General features: G+C 36.8%; 1 protein-coding gene across 7 annotated transcripts in view; it reads left to right on the forward strand.

The window, feature by feature from the left end:
- Nucleotides 1–20,605, forward strand: part of PTAR1 (protein prenyltransferase alpha subunit repeat containing 1) — a 51,169-nt gene that overhangs the window by 13,372 nt on the left and 17,192 nt on the right. For 5 of the 7 annotated variants that reach the window (XM_033237134.1, XM_033237133.1, XM_033237129.1 and 2 more), the window contains exons 3-5: nt 5,405–5,471; nt 12,260–12,364; nt 14,155–14,368. In XM_033237134.1, coding sequence (XP_033093025.1) covers nt 5,405–5,471; nt 12,260–12,364; nt 14,155–14,368 — 386 coding nt within the window. Of the gene's footprint in view, nt 1–5,404; nt 5,472–6,493; nt 6,550–12,259; nt 12,365–14,154; nt 14,369–20,605 lie in introns of all 7 variants that reach the window. The other 2 variants (XM_033237132.1, XM_033237131.1) reach the window with 1 other exon arrangement.

A 20,605-nucleotide genomic window follows, 5' to 3' on the forward strand; every position in this document is an offset into this window, starting at 1 on the left:
AGAATTACTGATTCAAGTTGGCCTTGAATTTATTTCTAGATGCACGGAAACCTTTCTCTGTTAGAGACAGTTGTCAAATCCAGTGACCATTACCAGGTGACTACTGGCCTTGGGCCATTTCTAGAATGCAGTGAGCAAGAAAAGCATATTGATTTTTCTCCAACTTCTGTAGCATCCTTTTATCTTCTCCCTGTTATAGCTGAAATTTAGCTACCTTTCTATGTATAATGTGCCCTGATTCTTTTTCTCCCTGTGACGTGACGATGGGTTAGGCATATATTGTAGTGTGTGTAACAAAGAAACATTTATTTGCTGGTATATGTTCTAGTGTTTGGAGAGTGACATGTTTAATTTCAAGAGACTGTAGAGATTTCAGTAGCTCATATCTTTTTGGTGAAACTGCAGAGGAAATGGTATATTGTTGATGAAATTGAGAGAGTGAAATAGTTAACTGTTGATTATACATGTTCTTTTTCAGGTCTTTGTTTCAGTCCTGACCTGTAGAAGGCAAAGTAATTGCCTGTAGTGTGGTAGAGTGAAAGAGCATCTGCTTTGCAGGACAGCAGACCTGGATTTAAATTGAACTCATCAGCACACTGAAGTCACTTAGCAATGACTTAGCAAATTACTTAACCTCTTTCTTCCTATTTGCACACCAAAAGAAGGAAATACTAATCAAGACCTCGGAGGGTTGTTGCGAGGATCTCATTCTTTAATTATGTCTGATACTTCCAATCTAGTTACTTCTCCTAGTCCTTTCTCATTCCTGTCATTGCACTTTACCCCTATCTTTTATATCAGACTGGAATCTTTACTGAAGGAAGTCTTGTCTGAACCTGAGTCCTGAATGAGGAAGTTTTAGCAGTTTGTGAAAGAGGAGAAGAGAACGGCCTGTGGTTGTATATGTTACTAGGTACCACTGATGGTGGTTAAGGCTGTTGATGTTTTAAATTCCAAGACTCTTAAAAGTCAAAAAGTATCCCTCCCTCTGCTCAGCAGTTACTGCTTAACCAGCTTGGAGGTTCTTTTGCTCCCTCTGGAGGCATCCAGTCCCAATATCATTTGTGGAACTGGACTAGGAAATACAGTCTTTGTAACAGGAATTACCATTCAGTCCTTACTGTATGTCAGAGACTGTACTAACACTTCAAGGGTTTAGTCATCTAATATCCCCATGATAGCTCCATCTTACATATGAGAAGGACAGTAAGGCCTAGAGAGATTAAGTGATTTGCCCAAGAATTCCCAGTAAGTGATGGAGCTGGGCTGTGTCTGAACCCGGTAGCTGCTGTTGTTCTATTAGGGAGGGACCTGCCAGTAGAGGAAATGTTACTTTGATAAGTCTTCCTGTATCTTCACATAACCATAAAATGAAAAGCGGAGACTTAAGTACTTGCTGTGTCAGTTTTTGCCTTGTGCTACTGTACAGAAGTCTCTCATGGAGGATGAACTTCTTGTCTTATGATGGAGGGAGGAGGGGAATTGTGTTAGAAGTACAAACAAACAGCAACTACCATTGGTCAGACATATTTTCTTTAATGTAAAAAGGGAGATTCCAAGGAACTATGCCAATTTACCTAGGTAGAATAATCACTTTTTAGAAAATTGTAGATGTCAGAAGAAATTCCAGAGGCTTTCCCATCATTTACAAACCTTTCCATATAACTACTTGACTATGAAGGGTTTTTTTGTTATTGCTGCCTATTTTACAAGTTTGGAAATTTAGACAGTTTTACTAAGGGAACAACCTCCTCATTATTCCAGACTTCCTTACTTATGTTGAAAATACTCATTTCTTGGTCAGTTAGTGATGGCGTTTAAGTGAACAATATTTATTGAATACCCACTATGTGTCAAAAAGCTGTGGAGAAGTGGAATGAATTTCATTGCTCTCAACACCATGAGGTTGATGTTATCATCCTTGTTTCACGAGGTTCCAAGAGGTTAGGTTATGTAGGTAGTAAGTGGAGAAGCTGGGATTCAAACCCAGGTAGTATGGCTTTAAGGAAGGCTTATCCTCTTACCACTCCTTTGTGCTGTGGTCAGACATGGAGCTGCTTTTGACCAGGGACTGTGCTTACTCATCTTCAGCCAGCTCAGTACCTGGCTTATTGTAGATGCTTACAAAATTTGTTGAGTGAATGAATAATTTGAAGATGTATTAGAGAGGACCTACCTGCAAAAATTTATGGTCCAATTAAGAGGACAATATTTATGTAAGTAACAAAAGTAAGATACACACAAAACAGAGATGAGGCCAGGCGCAGTGGCTCACACCTGTAATGCCAGCACTTTGGGAGACTGACGCAGGCGGATCACCTGAGCTCAGGAGTTCAAGACCACCCTGGGCAACATGGTGAAACCCCGTCTTTACTAAAATACAAAAAATTATCTGAATGTGGTAGCACGCGCCTGTAGTCCCAGCTACTGGGGAGGCTGAGGCATGAGAATCGCTTGAGCGTGGGAGGCAGAGGTTGCAGTGAGCCAAGATTGTACCACTGCACTCCAACTTGTGCTACAAAGTGAGCCTCCATCTCTAAGGAAAAAAAAAAAAAAAGAGATGAAAGATTTTTTCCGACTAGGTAGGTTAGGAAAGGCTTTAAACATTTTTTTTTTTGTTAAATATTAGGAGATGGGAAGATATGAGGCACAAAGAATAGCAAGCAGGTAACTCTGAATTCAGTTCAGAGAAAAGAAGGTAGGCGGGTAGGAGGTGTGTTCATAGGATAGTGGGGTTTGACTCAGGTGAAATGTAACATGTGAGGGAAAGTCAAGGAAGGCCAAGCTGATCAGGAGATTGAGATCAGGTTTCAGAAGGCTTCATTTCCTGGTACATTTTACCACTACCTTGTGTTGTAGTCATGCTCTGTTATCCATAATCTCTTGGAGAGCAAACTATGTGTGAAGTTCCATGCATTTTTATCTTTGCTCATACTTTTTCCAGTATGGTAAGGTGGTGCCATGACCACTTTATTTATTTAGTCTTCCATGTATAATTCCCCTAAGAATTAATTGCAGCTTTTTTGGTGGGCCCCAAAATGTGGTTTATGTTTCTACTTCATAATTATTTTGCCTTATATAATTATTTGTTTATATAGTCTCTCCAACTTGAGGATAACCTAGAGGCAAAATTAGGTCTTATTTATCATTACATTCAAGCACTCAGTCCTAAGGGCCTACTTTAATCTTTGTCCATAGTCAATACTTGGAATATTTGTGGATTTAAACTGAATAGTGACATGGAATATTTTATTTCCTTTTCTTGATAAACATTTAGTGCCAAAAACTACTAAAAGTAAAAAATGAAGAGGTTAATTATTCTTCATAGGCATAATGTGTTGTAATGTATGTAATGACTTAGAGGTCAAAATAAATGTGTGCTGATCCTACTGTTTGTTGCTCATTGGAATTGAATATTTCATATGCTCACTAGGAATGAAATCATGGGCCCCAAATAAATGTTAATCTCCTATTAAGATAGAATAAAATAATTGATTTTATTGTTAACTAGAGTATTTTTAAATGACTATTGGATGTGTTTATGTGTATTTGCTCTTAGATATTAAAAAGTTTGTATTTTACTTAAACACTGAAAATGTCCCAATTATTATGGGCAGACATTTTGTTTGCAGCATAATTGACTTGTTGGAAACAATTTTGATGTTGACTTTGCCACATGCTAATTGGGTGACTATGGGCAAATTGCTTAAATTGCAGAATTTCAGTTTCCCTATCTGTAAAGTGGGATAAGAATATTTTGGATTGTGATTATGAGGATTTAGTGAAATAATATAAAATGAAGTACTTACTACCATGCCTCATACACAGTAATGCTAAGTAAATGGTAATAATTATTTTTATTATTTTATTACATGGCATTTAATAAGAGCTTGATAGGGTTGCCTTAATTTAGTACTGTGCCCCTAGATAGATAACCTTAATCCTAGAATTCTTTTCAGTTTTAGTAAGACAAAGACAATATGTCTAAACTTTGCTAATTTTGTTCTTTCAAATACAGGCTTATCGTGCTTATTTGAATATATAGGAATTCTGTCAAGACCATGGTAAATAAATAGCTAATGAATGTGAATAGCCAGTTCATAAGATGAACTATATGTAATAAACAATGAAAATGTTCCTATTAACAAATGTAAATTAAAATAAATGAATTGTAATTTTTTATGTCACATTCATTTTTAAAAATATATATAGGTCAGTTGTAGGGACATAAGTACACTCATGTTCCTTTTGGCAGTATAAATAGATACAGTCCATTTTAAAGACAATCTGGAAATGCTTAGTAGGAGTCATAGTGAGTTTTATATTGTTTTGACATAGTAGTTCTGCTTCAGGAAATATATCCCAAGAAAATAGCCTACAAGACAAAAAGTTTGTTTAAAAATGTTTATAGTAGTATTATTTATAACATTAAAAACAAACAGGAAACAGCCTAAAGAGTAAGGTAATTGATAGTATATTGGACTAAGGGATTGTTACGCAACTGTTAAAAACACATACTGTAGGCCGGGCGCGGTGGCTCAAGCCTGTAATCCCAGCACTTTGGGAGGCCGAGACGGGTGGATCGCGAGGTCAGGAGATCGAGACCATCCTGGCTAACACGGCGAAACCCCGTCTCTACTAAAAAATAGAAAAAACTAGCCGGGCGAGTTGGCGGGTGCCTGTAGTCCCAGCTACTTGGGAGGCTGAGGCAGGAGAATGGCGTAAACCCGGGAGGCGGAGCTTGCAGTGAGCTGAGATCCGGCCACTGCACTCCAGCCTGGGCGACTGCGAGACTCCGTCTCAAAAAAAAAAAAAAAAAAAAACACATACTGTAGTAATAGAGGAGGATACATATGGAATAATACTTAGTGAAAAATATAGAACAAAGTTGTACATTTATCGTTGCTATACCTATGTAAAAATACGTGCAAGAAAGGATAATTTTTGCAGGAGATTGTAAATGAATTATGTTAAGTGGGTTGGATTCTTAGTGATTTTTTTTTTCCTTTTGAAAATTCACGCACACCATCAATACTTGAGATATTTGTGAAGTTAAATGAGTAGTGGCATAGAAATTTTGTTTCTTTCCTTGGTAAATATTAAATTAGTACCAAAAAGCACCCAAAAAAGGAAGAGGTTAATTAGATTATTCCTTATAGGCATATTGTAAAATTGTTTGTGTCAGCTTTTAAGAGAGTTACACTTACCAAAAGTAGAAGAGGATCTTGAGGGTAATCTTCGTATCCCTGACAGCTTGGAAGAGGGTATTTATCATTAAAGTTAGTATGACATGAGATATATATTAGTATAATGTGATAGAGAGAAAGAGAACCTTAAAAGAATGAGAAGCCAAGCTTTCAAAGGTAGGACTATTTGTTTTTAATATGACTTCTCTTTATTTTAGAATTGATAGATGTCACATGTACCCTGCTGCTTCTAAACCCAGACTTTACCACTGCATGGAACGTGAGGTATGTCATTTTCATTAGTGATATGATAAAGTTTGTCCAAATTTCTGAAGACATATTAGCCCCATAAGTTGTTAGCTTTTGAAAACGAAATATAAACCATCTTACACCTATTTCTTCTACCTGTTCTTTATATCTGTGACAATTCTAAGTATGCATTTTGCCCCTTTTTGCATGGTGATGTCTTCTTAAACTTTCTTGCCTGAAATATAAATTGTCATGTTGAGTTACAGTATACTGTTTGATACATGTTTTTATTTTTCCTTCATTTTTTGGGGTGGGCGAGTAATGGGCAATCGGCATAACTGGTTGGCTTGTGAGGCATATAACATTATATCACTGGTATTTGAGAAGCACTGCAGTATAGTGGAAAGTGTATGGGATGAGAAAGAAGGGAGTCATGCTTAACTCTGGCTTTTTCCCTGAGCAGCTGAAAGGATGGAATTGCCCTTTACTGAAATGGCAATGTCTGGAAGAGAAGCAGATTTAGGTAGGGGGTGCTTGTTATAGGTCAGGAGTTCAGATTGGGACATGTTAGATTTGTGTCCAAGTAGTTGTATATTAATTTAAAGTTCAGGAAAAAGGTCTGGGCCAGATGTAAACTTGGCAGTTACTAACATGTAGATGGTTTTAAAGCCATGAAACTGTTTTAAGATCCCTAAAAGAGTGGGCATAGCTAGAGACAAGAACCAGTTCAAAGACTGAGCCCTGAGACATTCTAGTTTTCTAGGGTTGCACAATCCAGGACAGTAGCCACAAAGCCATATGTGGCTATTGAGCCCTTGAAATGTGATTAGTCTCAACTGAGATGTGCCACAAGTGATAAACTGCGCATCATGTTTTGAAGACTAGCAAAAAATGGAAATATCTCATTAATAATTTTTATATTGATTACTTGTTGAAATTATAATATTTTGGATATATTGAATTAAATATATTTATACTTGTGTTTAATATAGCTGTTAGAACATTTTAAATCATATATGACTCGCATTTGTGACTCACATTATATTTCTATTGGACAGCACCGTTCTAGCATTTGCAAGATGAGGAAGAATCAGCAAAGGAGACTTTTAGGAAGGTACCATGAACTTAAAATTCAGAGCTTTTTTAAGGGTAGGGACCATGTCTTTTTTTTTTTTCCCTTTGTTTCCTTAGCATCTAACTTTAGTGCCTGTACATAATAGATATGCAATTTGCAAATTGGGCACGGAAATCAAATTCAGTGAAAAAGAAATCAGAGTAATAGGGAAGTAGGAATGCCATTTTTATTCATGTTCTTATATTCCTCACCTATAGAGAGGAATTCAAAAATCCTTCAACAAAATTTCTCACTAGCATAGCATATATGCATAGATAGGTACATACACACACACACACCTATATACATATGTGTATACACACATGTTATTCATTGTATATTATATAAGTCAGTTGAGCATTGGAGAAAAAAACCTAGGCTTAAGATTCATGGAACTTAGTCCTGTTTCATCATCATCACCAATAGAGAGGAATTCAAAAATGCTTCAACAAAAAATTCTCACTAGCATAGTATATATACATACATACATACACACACATATATGTATACACACATGTTATTCATTATATATCCTATAAACCAGTTGAGCATAGGAGGAAAAAACCTGGTCTTAAGATTCATGGAACTTAGTCCTGTTTCAGCAGTTAACTAGCAGCTGACTTTGAGTATAACTTTTGATTCTCAAGAGTTTTGTTTTTTTATCTGTGAAATAAAAGATTTGAATTAGGTGAATTTTTTTATGATTCTATTAAACTTAAAAAAAAAATGTGTGTAGTTTGTTCTTATAAAGGGAAGTTGCTCCATAAATCTAACTTGAGGGGTGTTTATGATGGTTCATCTTGAAAATTATTCTAGTTAGATGATTAGTAAGGTTTTGTGCTAGATGAGTAGAAAGGGAATCTTGATTTTTAAAAAAATCCTTTGTGGATATGTGTTCTAGTAAATTTTAATATGTATTAGTAAGATTGATTGACATATAAAGACATCGAATCATAGGTACATTTTGAGCAACAAACTGCTAACTTCATAGTAAACTTCTCTAACCCTGTAAGGTCTCTATTGCATATCAAATACACAGAACTTTATTTTTAATTGTTAGTGGATCTCTTCTATATTAACCCTGGAAGGCATTGAGTGATTTTTAACTACATTTTTCAAACTGCTGAAGGATAATGCAATAGATGTCTAGTTCAATTTGTGGATATTGCAATCTTAGGGGAAGGAAATAGAGGCAAAAATAAGTTTCTGAACTAATCTCCTGTGATTACAGTGAGTGATATACATAATTTAAAATTTCAGCTGGTTTTTTTTTTAAAGAAAGAAGACTGCTACTTTTTTTTTTTTTTGCTTTGAAAATTGGTGATTTACCTGATGAAAGAGGTTGACTTAGTAATAATGTCCTATTTTCTTCTTCAGTCTGTGTACTTAGAGTAAGCAAAACACCTTTGAGCAACTAGAATAGTTGATGCCAAACTCCAGTGATTCATGTTCTGTACTCATAGCCTATTGGTTTAAATTGGTAACTTTATTTTATGCAGATTTGATGTTTGGTTCTGACATTTTGAGCTAAGAAACCTGAGCAAGTTACTGAACTTCTCCAGGATTCAGTTTCCTCGTCTGTAAAATTGAGGTATTTGGCCAGGCATGGTGGCTCACACCTGTAATCCCAGCACTTTAGGAGGCTGAGGCGGGCAGATCACGAGGTCAGGAGATCAAGACCATCCTGGCCAACATGGGGAAACCCCATCTCTATTAAAACACAAAAAATTAGCCATGTGTGGCGGCGCACACGTGTAGTCCCAGCCACTCGGGAGGCTGAGGAAGGGGAATCGCTTGAACCCAGGAGGCAGAAGTTGCAGTGAGCCGAGATCGTGCCACTGCACTCCAGCCTGGCAACAGAGCAAGACTCCATCTCAAAAAAAAAAAAAAAAAAAAAATTGAGGTATTAGGGAAATGTTTTTTTATAGATAAAAAACAAGTATGTGATTGCTATTAACTTTACTACCTATTTGTCTATTGTCTCCTATTTATATATTCATTCATTTCAGTGGGCTGATGGATAGCCATTTGATACTCTGGGGTATAATCCAATACTATGTTATTTTGTTGTTGAAATCATTCCAGCTGTGGCCACTGGAAGCTCTTTCGATTGCACTCCATGTCCCTTTTTCACATCCCACTATATATTTTTGAGCACTTCCTTACTTTCTGGCTCTATAAGATGCTCCAGGCTCATCTTGTGTACTTCCTGTCCTGGTCCTAGAATCAGCCATTTCTAACATCATTAAAGAATGGTATTAGAAACCAAAATGTGGGTGCTAGAATTAAATTGTTTTTGAAAAACTTGTTTCATCAATATCCAACACCTACAAATGTTCAGTACTACCCCTAGCAATGTTTATTACATTGATATACAAATTTTGCTTGATGCCATCAGGTGATCTTTTTCAGTGTCCATATATTAACATTGATTGAGGTTGTTTCAAGCTAAGATGTCTTCCCAAAAATGCTGCTTAATTCAAAATAAAGATATTACCAGAGTGCCCATATTTTTTTTCTTTTTCTTTTTTTTAAATTCTGTACCTCAGTGGTTGCCCAAGGGAGTGCCCATAACTTAAGAAACTTTGTCAAAACTCAGTTATAGTGTAAGTGCCTCTTTTTTGAAGAAAATTTTGATTATCTCCCTTTATATATGGATATATATGGGAATAAAGGTAGACAGTTATAAATAATAAGAGGTCTTAAATTTAGCAAATGGAAATTAAGCCTAATACAATCAATTCATTATAGTAGTTGTTTTTTAAACTTTAATGGGCATCTTTTTTTTTTTTTTTTTTTTTTGAGATAGAGTGGCACTCTTATCGCCAGGCTGGAGTGCAGTGTCACGATCTCAGCTCACTGCAACCTCTTCCTCCTGGGTTTGAGTGATTCTCCTGCCTCAGCCTCCCAAGTAGTTGGGACTACAGGTGCGCACCACCATGCCCAGCTGATTTTTTTATTTTTAGTAGAGACAAGGTTTCACCATGTTGGCCAGAATGGCCTCAATCTCTTGACCTCGTGATCCGCCCGCCTCGGCCTCCCAAAGTGCTGGGATTACAGGCGTGAGCCACCATGCCCAGCCAATGGGCATCATCTAAAGAGCTTGTTTTAAAACACGTATTGCTGTGCCCACCTGAGTTTCTGACTCAGTGGGATCTGGGCTGAGGCCTGAGTTCTGCATTTCACGTAAGTTCCAGATGATGCTGATGTTGCAGTCAGGGTTCACTTTGAGAAACGTTGCTCTCAAAAGTGGTTAAAATTACATAGAGCAATATTTTCCTCCTTTTACTTTATAGATACCCTGACTTACTGTATGAACAAAATGTTACTGATTTCAGAAGGAAAAGAATCCAAGACTGCAAAAGCAATTGGCTGTTGCAAGAAAAAAAAATATATTTTATATATACATATTATATATATATAATGACAAATTGGTTTCCTGAACATTGAAAGGAAAATAGTTGTTTTCTTTATCAAATAAAACTTTATAAATAGCACGTCTCTGTTGGAAAGAAAATGTATTGTGGTATTTAGAAATTAAATCCATCTAAGTAGATATGGTATAAGAGCTGGATTCTGGCCGGGCGCGGTGGCTCAAGCCTGTAATCCCAGCACTTTGGGAGGCCGAGATGGGCGGATCACGAGGTCAGGAGATCAAGACCATCCTGGCTAACATGGCGAAACCCCGTCTCTACTAAAAAAATACAAAAAAAAAAAACAAAAAAACTAGCCGGGCGAGGTGGCAGGCGCCTGTAGTCCCAGCTACTCGGGAGGCTGAGGCAGGAGAATGGCGTGAACCCGGGAGGCAGAGCTTGCAGTGAGCTGAGATCCGGCCACTGCACTCCAGCCTGGGCGACAGAGCGAGACTCCGTCTCATAAATAAATAAATAAATAAATAAATAAATAAAGAGCTGGATTCTGGTTTTCTCTGGCTTAAACTTCTCTAAAGTAAACGAATTATCAGCCCTACCACAGGAAGGACATTTTAAGATTAATAAACAATAACAAATGATCTGATTTTATTATAAAATTGTAGATACATTGAGAATTCAGTGAGAGTGTAATATCAGCACTTATCAAAAACTTACCTGAGAAATTAAACGTAAATTGTATTTACCTGAGAAACAGGTATGGAAAGCTCTTGTATGACATTCTTTATATAGTTGGCCCTCTGTATCCATAGGTTCTGCATCCCTGGATTCAACCAACTGCAGATAGAAAATATTTGAGAAAACTATTGCTTTCTGTAGTGAACATATTCAGACTTTGTTTTTCTGTCATTAGTCCCTGAACAATATAAGAACTATTTATATAGCATTTACATTGTGTTAGGTATTATAAATAACCTAGAGATGATATGAAGTATATGGGAGGATGTACGTAGGTTATGTAGCAACACATTTTATATCAAGGACTTGAGCATTCGCAGATTTTGGTATCCGTGGGAGGTCCTGGAACCAAGCCCCAACAAGATATCAAGGGATAACTGATTGCATTGAAGCTTTGGTTGGGCTTGAACAGTTTTAAAAACAACCAAAACATTACATTGCTTTTACTTCTGCTTATATTAATATTTTTAAAAGGAATGGCCTAGTATATCAAGGGCCATGTAAGTATTTTACCTTGTTATTAGCTCTTTTGGAAACTTATCCAAAGTAAGAATACAAAAGAAAGAAGTCATAAGCACAAAACTTTTTCCCCCCACCCCCCAGATTTGTTTTAAAATAATAAAAAGTTAGGCCGGGCGCGGTGGCTCAAGCCTGTAATCCCAGCACTTTGGGAGGCCGAGATGGGCGGATCACGAGGTCAGGAGATCGAGACCATCCTGGCTAACACAGTGAACCCCGTCTCTACTAAAAAACACAAAAAAACTAGCCGGGCGAGGTGGCGGATGCCTGTAGTCCCAGCTACTTGGGAGGCTGAGGCAGGAGAATGGCGTAAACCCGGGAGGCGGAGCTTGCAGTGAGCTGAGATCCGGCCACTGCACTCCAGCCTGGGCGACAGAGCGAGACTACGTCTCAAAAAAAAAAAATAAATAACAAAAAGTTTGAAGCAACCTGAACGTCTAACAATAAGGAAAAAGCATAGCTACTGAATGAAAACTATTCGATCATTAAAATGTTCAGTACAAAAATTATATAGAATCATGGGAAAATTCTTAAGATATAATGAGAGCAGGATATACAATTATATGTTAAAATGTATGTGTGATAGGGAAAATTCAAAAATAAAAAATGGTAATTTGGTTAGAATAGTGATTCCATGAATGATTTTTTTCCCCAACCATATTGTGTTTGTTGTATGTGTGGTTTTGTAATGAAATAGATGATGTCAAGTCCTATTTAGGAAACTAGACCAATTCTTGATTGGTATTGGATTGGCCCTGTAGATACGACTATCAGGTCTCATAACTTTTGGAAATGAGATAGGCCAGAAAACCCCTTTGCCCTCACACAAATAGCTAACATTTCACCTGTTGATTTAAGACCTTCTCTTTCTGCTTATTAATTTGTTATATTGGGATTATGAGAATACATTCTTGATTACTGCATGTCACATTTATGAGTGTTTTGTATCCCAGAGTGGCTTGGGCTTTTTTTCTTTTTTAATTCTTAGACATTCACTTCACAATGAGGCTATATTAAAAGCCATGTAGAACCTTTGGCTATAAGAATAAAGTAATGTTTAATTTTTTTTTTTTTTTTAACAGGAAAGAACTAATCCTCTCTGGCACTTTAAATCCAATTAAGGATTTACATCTGGGAAAACTCGCCTTAACTAAGTTTCCAAAGAGTCCAGAAACATGGATTCACAGGTGTGGTTAATTTACAACATAGTACTCTTACTTAGGATTTAGAATGGCTGGAGAAAGAAACATGACATGTGAGAGGCAAGGTTACATATCGGTTCCAGAGCATGAATTCTGAAGTCAGGTTACCTAAGTTTAAATCTAGGCGCTATATAACTTGCTACCTAAGTGTTCATGGGAAATTACTTAACTCACCAAGCCTCAGTTTTCTCATGTGTAAAATGAGAATAATAGTTACACCTGTCTCATATAGTTAACAGTCAAGTTTACATGAGTTAATGCATGTAACACTCCCACAGTGCCTGGCACATATTACATAATAAATGTTAGCTATTATTAACTCTTTGAAGCAGTTGTGGAGATTGCATTTATAGATACTCAACTGTAATGAGCAACATGGATTTTAAAAGCATTTGGTTATTTTCCTGGTAAAGATGGTGGTGGTGATGGTTGTGGTTATTAACATTAACTTACAGAGAAAGCTAAGGGTAACTGAGGTGAATGCTGTGTACGCTGAGCTAAAGTTGCTAAAAACCATACATGCAAAGAACATTTTTAGGTTAAAAGCCTGGGACAGATAACCAGAATGCAATTTAGGACTCTCAAAGTCCTGGCCACCTGGAAGCATCTTCCTGATGAATCCTGTGTAACTACTCTTATTTGATCAAAATGGGATGGTGTGGGCTTGCTGATCAGGACCAATAAAGAAGTTACTCTGAAATTCTCAGTTTATTAAGCCACTCTAATTTTTCTTAAATCCTGGGCATTTTTAGGATCTTATGTCAGTGCAAGGTGTCTTGGTAATCATGCCTTTAGTTAACATTATAGGTCAGCTTCTTCCAAACCACATAGTCAGTTGTATTTTCTTCATGACTAGAAATTGAGGTAGTATACCACAGAAAGGTGTATGACTGTGTGTATGGGGGTTTGGAAAGGGATGGTGGCAGGGGAGAGGAACTGTTAAATATGCATCCATCAGTTTATTGGCTTGTCTAATTTTTTTATCAAGCAATATTTTGTTAAATAAGAAATTCCATTATTTTAAAATGACAAAATGAGTTTTCTTACTCAGTTTCCTGTACCTTTGGGTTTGAATACTTTAGTCTAAAAAATGCTTTTATATGAGTAAATTATTGGTGCAAATGAAACCCATTAAGTAGCTTGAAACACTATTTAGTGTTTTTTATGTAAATACATGCTAATGCAAATCTTAAATAGACAAAGGGAGAATTTGTGGTTAAGGATATTTTGACACCTCCTTAATGGTTTAATGAATTGTATTTGTTACCTTCCAGATTTTATGCTATAAATACAGAATTTTGCTGAATGAAAGCTATCAGAATGCAACTTCTTGTTTGCAAACAAATGCACATAGGGTGAGGCAGGCATATATAATTAAAGATGTGAGTCATGACTCCTTGTAATATTTATCAGCCATTAATTTATAACCTCTTACCACCACCACCACACACACACACCAATTGCCTTTACATGTCCTGGTCAAGTGGAGTTTTGGGATTGTCATTTTAGAAGTAATGACATTCTCTGTATTACAGATTTTAAAGTTTTTTTTATTTTCCTGTTTATCCATTTTCCACCCTTCATCCATACTGCTAAATTTAATATCATCGTAAACAAAACAACCCCTCCCCATCTCCAAAAAACTGGACTTATAAATAGGTATTATTTTGCATTGTCTCTGAATGGAAATTAAATTAGGGACAATGAAAACTGGTTATTTTTCTCTCTGGTTTATGTTCTTTCTATGTTCTCTTTCCCACATGCTACCTTAACAGGCGATGGGTGCTACAACAGCTAATTCAGGAAACCTCCTTGCCTTCCTTTATGACCAAAGGAAACTTGGGAACAATTCCCACAGAAAGGGCACAGCGACTCATACAAGAAGAGATGGAGGTCTGTGGTGAAGCAGCAGGGAGATACCCAAGCAACTATAATGCTTGGTCCCATCGCATCTGGGTTTTACAGCACTTGGCCAAGCTAGATGTCAAGGTAGGGATATTATTGTCTCCTGGGCAGACTGCCTATCTGCCCTTAAAATCTTCTGGTAGTAGTTCATCCTCAGAAGAGCTTTGAAGGAGTAGAGAAACTGATGGTCTGGCAACTTGAGAGAATCGTGACAGCTGCTACCTCTGGAGAAACCCTGTAATTAAATGAAAATCTTGCATTCCCCACCAGTGCTGTTTTTGGCAGTCTTAAGGCTAGTGCGGTGGTAAAGCAAAGGCAGGTTTAACCAATTGAGGAAGATTGAGCATAACTCACTTTATCCTGAAACAGGAAGGGATTATTAAGCCTTATAGAACTGGAATTGCTATTTCTTGGTAGTGTTTGGTTATGTGACAATATACTAAGTCAGCTGGCTGTCTTTTCACACTTTCGTCCTCTGAAAAGAGGGAGCGGAGGGCAGGGAATAGACGATCTCACCCGGGTGTTTTTAAAATTGGCTGAGCCTGTAAATTACCTGGGGATTCCTAAGTCCCACTCCAAGCCTACTAAGACAGAATGAGGGTCGATCTAGAGATCAGTATTTTCCACTGACTCAGGGTTATTTGAATGCAGAGCCAGTTTGCAAACTCTCACAGCCTAATCCTTTCAGCTTAGAAATGAGGAGATGGAGATTTCCAGAGAATTTTAATGGCTTAGACTTAGCTACAGTTGTACCACTTATTATTCATCAGAATGAGAGCCAGGTGTCCCTTTTGCTCCTTCTTAATATACTACAGTGTCTCAGGTTTTTCTTTTCTGATGGTGTCACAGTGCCATAAAAATCTAGGGTGCTCATCTAAAAAGCTTCTCAGGCTTGAGACAGTTAAAAGAGGTCAAGTTGAAGATCGAAGTGCCCCAGCTGGTGCTTTCAGATAAGTGGGGAAGTGTTATATAATTTTAACTTACCACCCTCTTCTTCCTACATCCCTCTTCCCATGCTCCCATTTCCCTCTTTGTTTCCTGGCGAGGACAAATAGGAGACTTTTTACTTCCAGAGGATTTTAAGCCAATAATTCTGGAAGAGAAGCCTTCCACTTCCAGTTTATGTGGCTTTGAGTTTCAGGAGGGGTGGCCGCCTAATGGAATAGAAAGAGCAAAGGCTTAAAATCACATCAACCTAGGTTCAGATTTTGGCCCCACTAGCTATATGTGGAAAGCAAGGTTTTATTGTTTTCATTTATAAAATAGGGACTCTACTGTCTGCCTCTGTGTATTATTGTGAGAGTTAATTGAGTTAATGGATGTAAATTACTGGGCATCTAATAGAGGTTCACTCAATTTTAGTTCCTTTCCTGTTCCTCCAGAGATAGAAAATTGGCTGCCAGTTTGCTTGATCAACTCAGTGCAGTTTATTCATGAAAAAGTATAAAACCCTATCATACCCACCAACTGTCCTGTATACTGGGTATGGCAGTAAGACAAAGTGTTTGCTCTCAACAAATTGAAAATCTAGTGGAGAAAGTAGACCAGCAATTACAAAGCATCAGAATACGATGGGAGCACAGAAAAATGGTTCTTCATCTAGGATGGGCTTGTTGGAAATAGCTGCCTGGGGAAGGAAGATACATTGAGTCGGGAGGCGTGATTACAAGTTGTTTTTTTTTTTTTTTTTTTTTTTTTTTTTTTTTTTTTTGAGGCGGAGTCTCGCTCTGTCGCCCGGACTGGAGTGCAGTGGCCAGATTTCAACTCACTGCAAGCTCCGCCTCCCGGGTTTCCGCCATTCTCCTGCCTCAGCCTCCCGAGTAGCTGGGACTACAGGCGCCCGCCACCTCGCCCGGCTAGTTTTTGTATTTTTAGTAGAGACGGGGTTTCACCGTATTAGCCAGGATGGTCTCGATCTCCTGACCTCGTGATCCGCCCGTCTCGGCCTCCCAAAGTGCTGGGATTACAGGCTTGAGCCACCGCGCCCGCCACAAGTTGTTTGGTGGGTAGTCAGGGATATGGAGTGCTTGGTGGTCATCTCAGATCTATGACTTGATGGTGTGTGGGAAGAGGAGAGAGATATGAGGAGGCTTGGAGATAAAAAGGAAGGCACAGTCCAGGTTGACTGAGAGGTCTTTGGAAATTTTTCTGCCATGATGTGAACCTTTTCAAGTGACATTTCCATAAAATCAGGAACAAGGGGCCAAAGTGAAATTCTTGGTTACTTGAGACTATCTGGTGGTAAGGATAACTCATTAATGGTGAGTTATAACTCATTAATGGTGAGCTCAGCTGCCAGGGTCCACTCTTGGGCTCAGATGTCATCACCCTTCCTTGACCTGCCCTTGGAGGAGGACTTACCATTCTTCCATTCCCCACTTGCCACTGCAACATCTCTTGCTCTTGTTATCAGTAAGGAGTCCTAAATTTACCAAATCCCCTTTCTGTTGTTATAAGCCATTGGGCCCACCTAGAACATTTACTGCTATGCTTTGTCTATTACAGGAGGTAATCACAAAAATACCAGTAGTCTAGATCGGCTTAAAAATATATATGAAATCAGCCGACATTTTTTAACTTAAAAAATTGAAAATGACTTTTTAAAGTGCTGGCCTCGAGTATTAGTAAGAGTATGAAAATGAGCATTATTCAAATGTTATAATCTTACTGAAGGGCAACATGGCAGCACTTATCACACTTTGTAAAATAGGGTGTTATTTTTAGAGTTCTGCTTCCAGGAATTCATCATAAAGAAATAATGGAAAATGAAGTATGGTAGAATGATTAGAGGCTTCACTCAGTGGTCATGCAGACCTGCTTTGCGTTCTGGCTTTACCACCAATTTGCTGTGCAGCCTTGAGGAAGTTGCTTAGCCTCTTACACCTTCAGTTTTCTCATCCGGAAAAAAAGGGTGATGATAATTCCCATCTCACTGAGTGATGCAAATTGAATGGGAGAATTCATATAAAGTGGCTATCAAAGTGTCTTAACTAAGTGCTCAATAAACACTGGCTATTAAATATAGAAGTTTGATGTATAAAAGTAGCATTTATAGTAGTGAAAAACTAGAAAATCTGTAGCCCTTCAATAATGAGGAAGTTGTTACATTACAGTCCATCACATTGGAATATTTTGTTATGACTAAAAATTATATTTTAGAAGATGATTTAAAGAAGATATTCACAATAGATTGTATTAGGGTAGGCCTAATATTATTATTTATTTATTTATTTTTGAGATAGGGTCTTGCTCTGTCGCCCAGGCTGGAGTGCAGTGGCACAGTCTCAACTCACTGCAGCTTCCACCTCCCAAGTTCAAGCGCTTCTCCTGCCTCAGCCTCCCAAGTAGTTGGGATTACAGGCACCCACCACCACGCCTGGCTAATTTTTTTGTTTTTAGCAGAGATGGGGTTTTGCCATGTGGGTCAGGCTGGTCTTGAACTCCTAACCTCAAGCAATCCACCTGCCTCTGCCTCCCAAAGTGCTGGGATTACAGGCATGAGCCACCGCACCCAGTAGCCTAATACAATTTTTAATGTATTTATTAGCATTGAATGAGACTGCAAATACTTTAAAGTGTTTGGAACAGTGCTTGGGACATGGTAAATGCTCAACAGATATTTATATAAACATACACACAACAATGTTATAGATTTTTTTCTTGTATTTTTTATAAAAACATTTTCTTGTCAGAAAAAAGAAAGAATAAAGATTGATTAAAAGTAGTATGGGGTGGAATTATGACACTAATTTTCTATTTTATGTTCTCTCTGATGTCTGCATGCTTAAATATACATTTAAGTAAATTTTAAAATATTTATATTTGAGGGTAGTGTGGCAGGAAAGACTCACAGTCAGGCAGTTTATTACTACTGGCAAATTACAAGTTAATATAGGGCTTCACATAAAAAAAGCACATATAACTCATTTCTCCAAAAAAACATACCCACGTCACCAATAAGGACAGGAAAAGATATTCAACATCTTTACTATTAGGGAAATGCAAATCAAAACCACAGGGAGTGAGATACCACTTCACACCAAAATACGGACAATAATAAATGTTGGTTAGGATGTGGAGAAACTGAAACCCTTATTTATGGCTGGTAAGAATGTAAAATGGTATAGCCACTGTGGAAAGCAGTTTGGTATTTCCTCAAATAATTAAACATAGAATTACTATATATTAATAAAACTACAGTTAATATATATCATATTCTTGGAGAAAAACATGCATTACCATATATGACACTGTAATTCTACTCCTAGGTATATACCCAAGAGAGGTGAAAACACATTCCATACCAAATCTTGTATGAGAACGTTAATAGCCACATTATTTATAATAGCCAAAAAGTAACACCTCACCTGAGGAATGGAAAACAAAATGTGGAATATCCATGCAATGGAATGTTGGCCATAAAAAAGGAAGGAAATATTGATACATGCTATAATGTGGATGAACCTTGAAAACATGCTGATTGAAAGCAGTCAGATTCGAGGCCACATATTGTATGATTTCATTTATATAACATGTTCAGAATAGGCAAAACAGATTAGTGGGTACCAGAGGCTGGGGAGGAGGGAATGGGGTGTAACTTCTAATAGGAATGGGGTTTTGTGGGGGTGGTGAAAACGTTTGAAATTAGATAACAGCAATGATTGCACAATTCTGTGAATATATTAAAAAACACTTTTTTTTTTACTTGAAAAATGATTCTAAAGTACATTAGAGAGAATAAAGCTTAAAGAATAGCTGAGAAATTGTTAGGAAAAACGATAAGGAACACTCTACCATTAGATACTTAAATGTTTAGTAAGACAGTAATTAAAATTGTGATGCTATTTCAAAAATAGACTCAGTAATGGAACAGAATATAAAGTCCAGAAACAAATTCCAATACATAATATGTACATATTTCATTAATGATGAATATGGCATTTCACATAATTAGAGAAAGGATTCCTTGTTCAATTTGTGATGCTGGTAAAATTGATTGACTTTTTAGAAAATAGAAAGTTAGGTGTTTTTTTTTTTTATCTTAAATACCAAATTGAACTTTAAATGGAATAAAAACCTATATGAAGAAAAAAGAGACTCACATTATGCTAAGTGAAATAAGCCAAGCGCAGAACGATGAATATTGCATGGTGTCACTCGTAGGTGGACTCTAAACAAGTTGAACTTATGGAAGTAGAGAGTAGAATGGTGATTGCAGGAGTGGGGGTTATGGTAGGGAATAGGGAGTTGCTGGTTAAAGCGTACAAAGTTTCAGTTAGGATGAGTAAGTTCTGGAGGTCTAATGGTAGAACATGGTAATTACTGTTAATAATGTATACCTAAAGATTTCTAAGAGTGTTATCTTAAATGTTCTTAATCACAAAAAATAAAATACCTATGTGAGGTGATGGATATGTTAATTCACTTGATTGTGGTAATCATTTCACAGTGTATACATAAAAACAATATGCCATACATCATATATATGTATGTATGCGTGTGTGTATATATGTATGTGTGTGTGTATATATATGTGTGTGTATGTGACATACACACATATATACATATACATATATACATATATACACACACACATACATACATATATACACACACACACACATACACAATTTTAATTTGTCATTTACACTTCAATAGACCTGAGGGAGAAAAGAAAAAAAGGAATTTTACTTGACTCCAAATCTTTAAAAAAAAGAAAAGAATTTAAAAAATCAGTTGCAGTAATATACTGAAAATAATATTTACAACACATATGACAAATAGAGACTTAGTATCTTTAATATGTAAAGACCTCTTACAAACTCATAAGAAAAATAATGACTATCACAAATAGTAAATTAGACAATTCATAAAAGTAGGGAATTAGGCAAAATAGGCAGTTCATAAATGAAGAAACAAAGGAAAAGTAATCACATAAGAAAAGATATTTAGCCTTTATGATAATTAAGGAAATGTAAATTAAAATGAAACGTGATTCTTATTAAATTAGTGAAGATTAAAGTATTGATGATGAATTTAGGAAATAAGCATTAACATGTACTTCCAATAGGAATATAAATTATACAGCCTTTCTGCAGGGCACTTTGACAGTATGCATTAAGAACCTTATAAAGTTTTTTTCTTTGTTCCAGCAAGTATATTTCTAGAAATTTCTCCTAAATAATTAGATATGTACATAGATTTATATATGAGTGTTACTTATACAAGAGTAGAAACAAACAGGGGAATGGTTAAATTCTGATAATCTTGAGGGTGAAATATTTTACGAGTTAAAAATTATAAAATAATATTTAATACCAT

The sequence above is a fragment of the Trachypithecus francoisi genome, unplaced genomic scaffold (assembly GCF_009764315.1).
Source record: "Trachypithecus francoisi isolate TF-2019V2 unplaced genomic scaffold, Tfra_2.0 Lachesis_group16, whole genome shotgun sequence".
In the NCBI taxonomy this organism is placed as follows: domain Eukaryota; kingdom Metazoa; phylum Chordata; class Mammalia; order Primates; family Cercopithecidae; genus Trachypithecus; species Trachypithecus francoisi.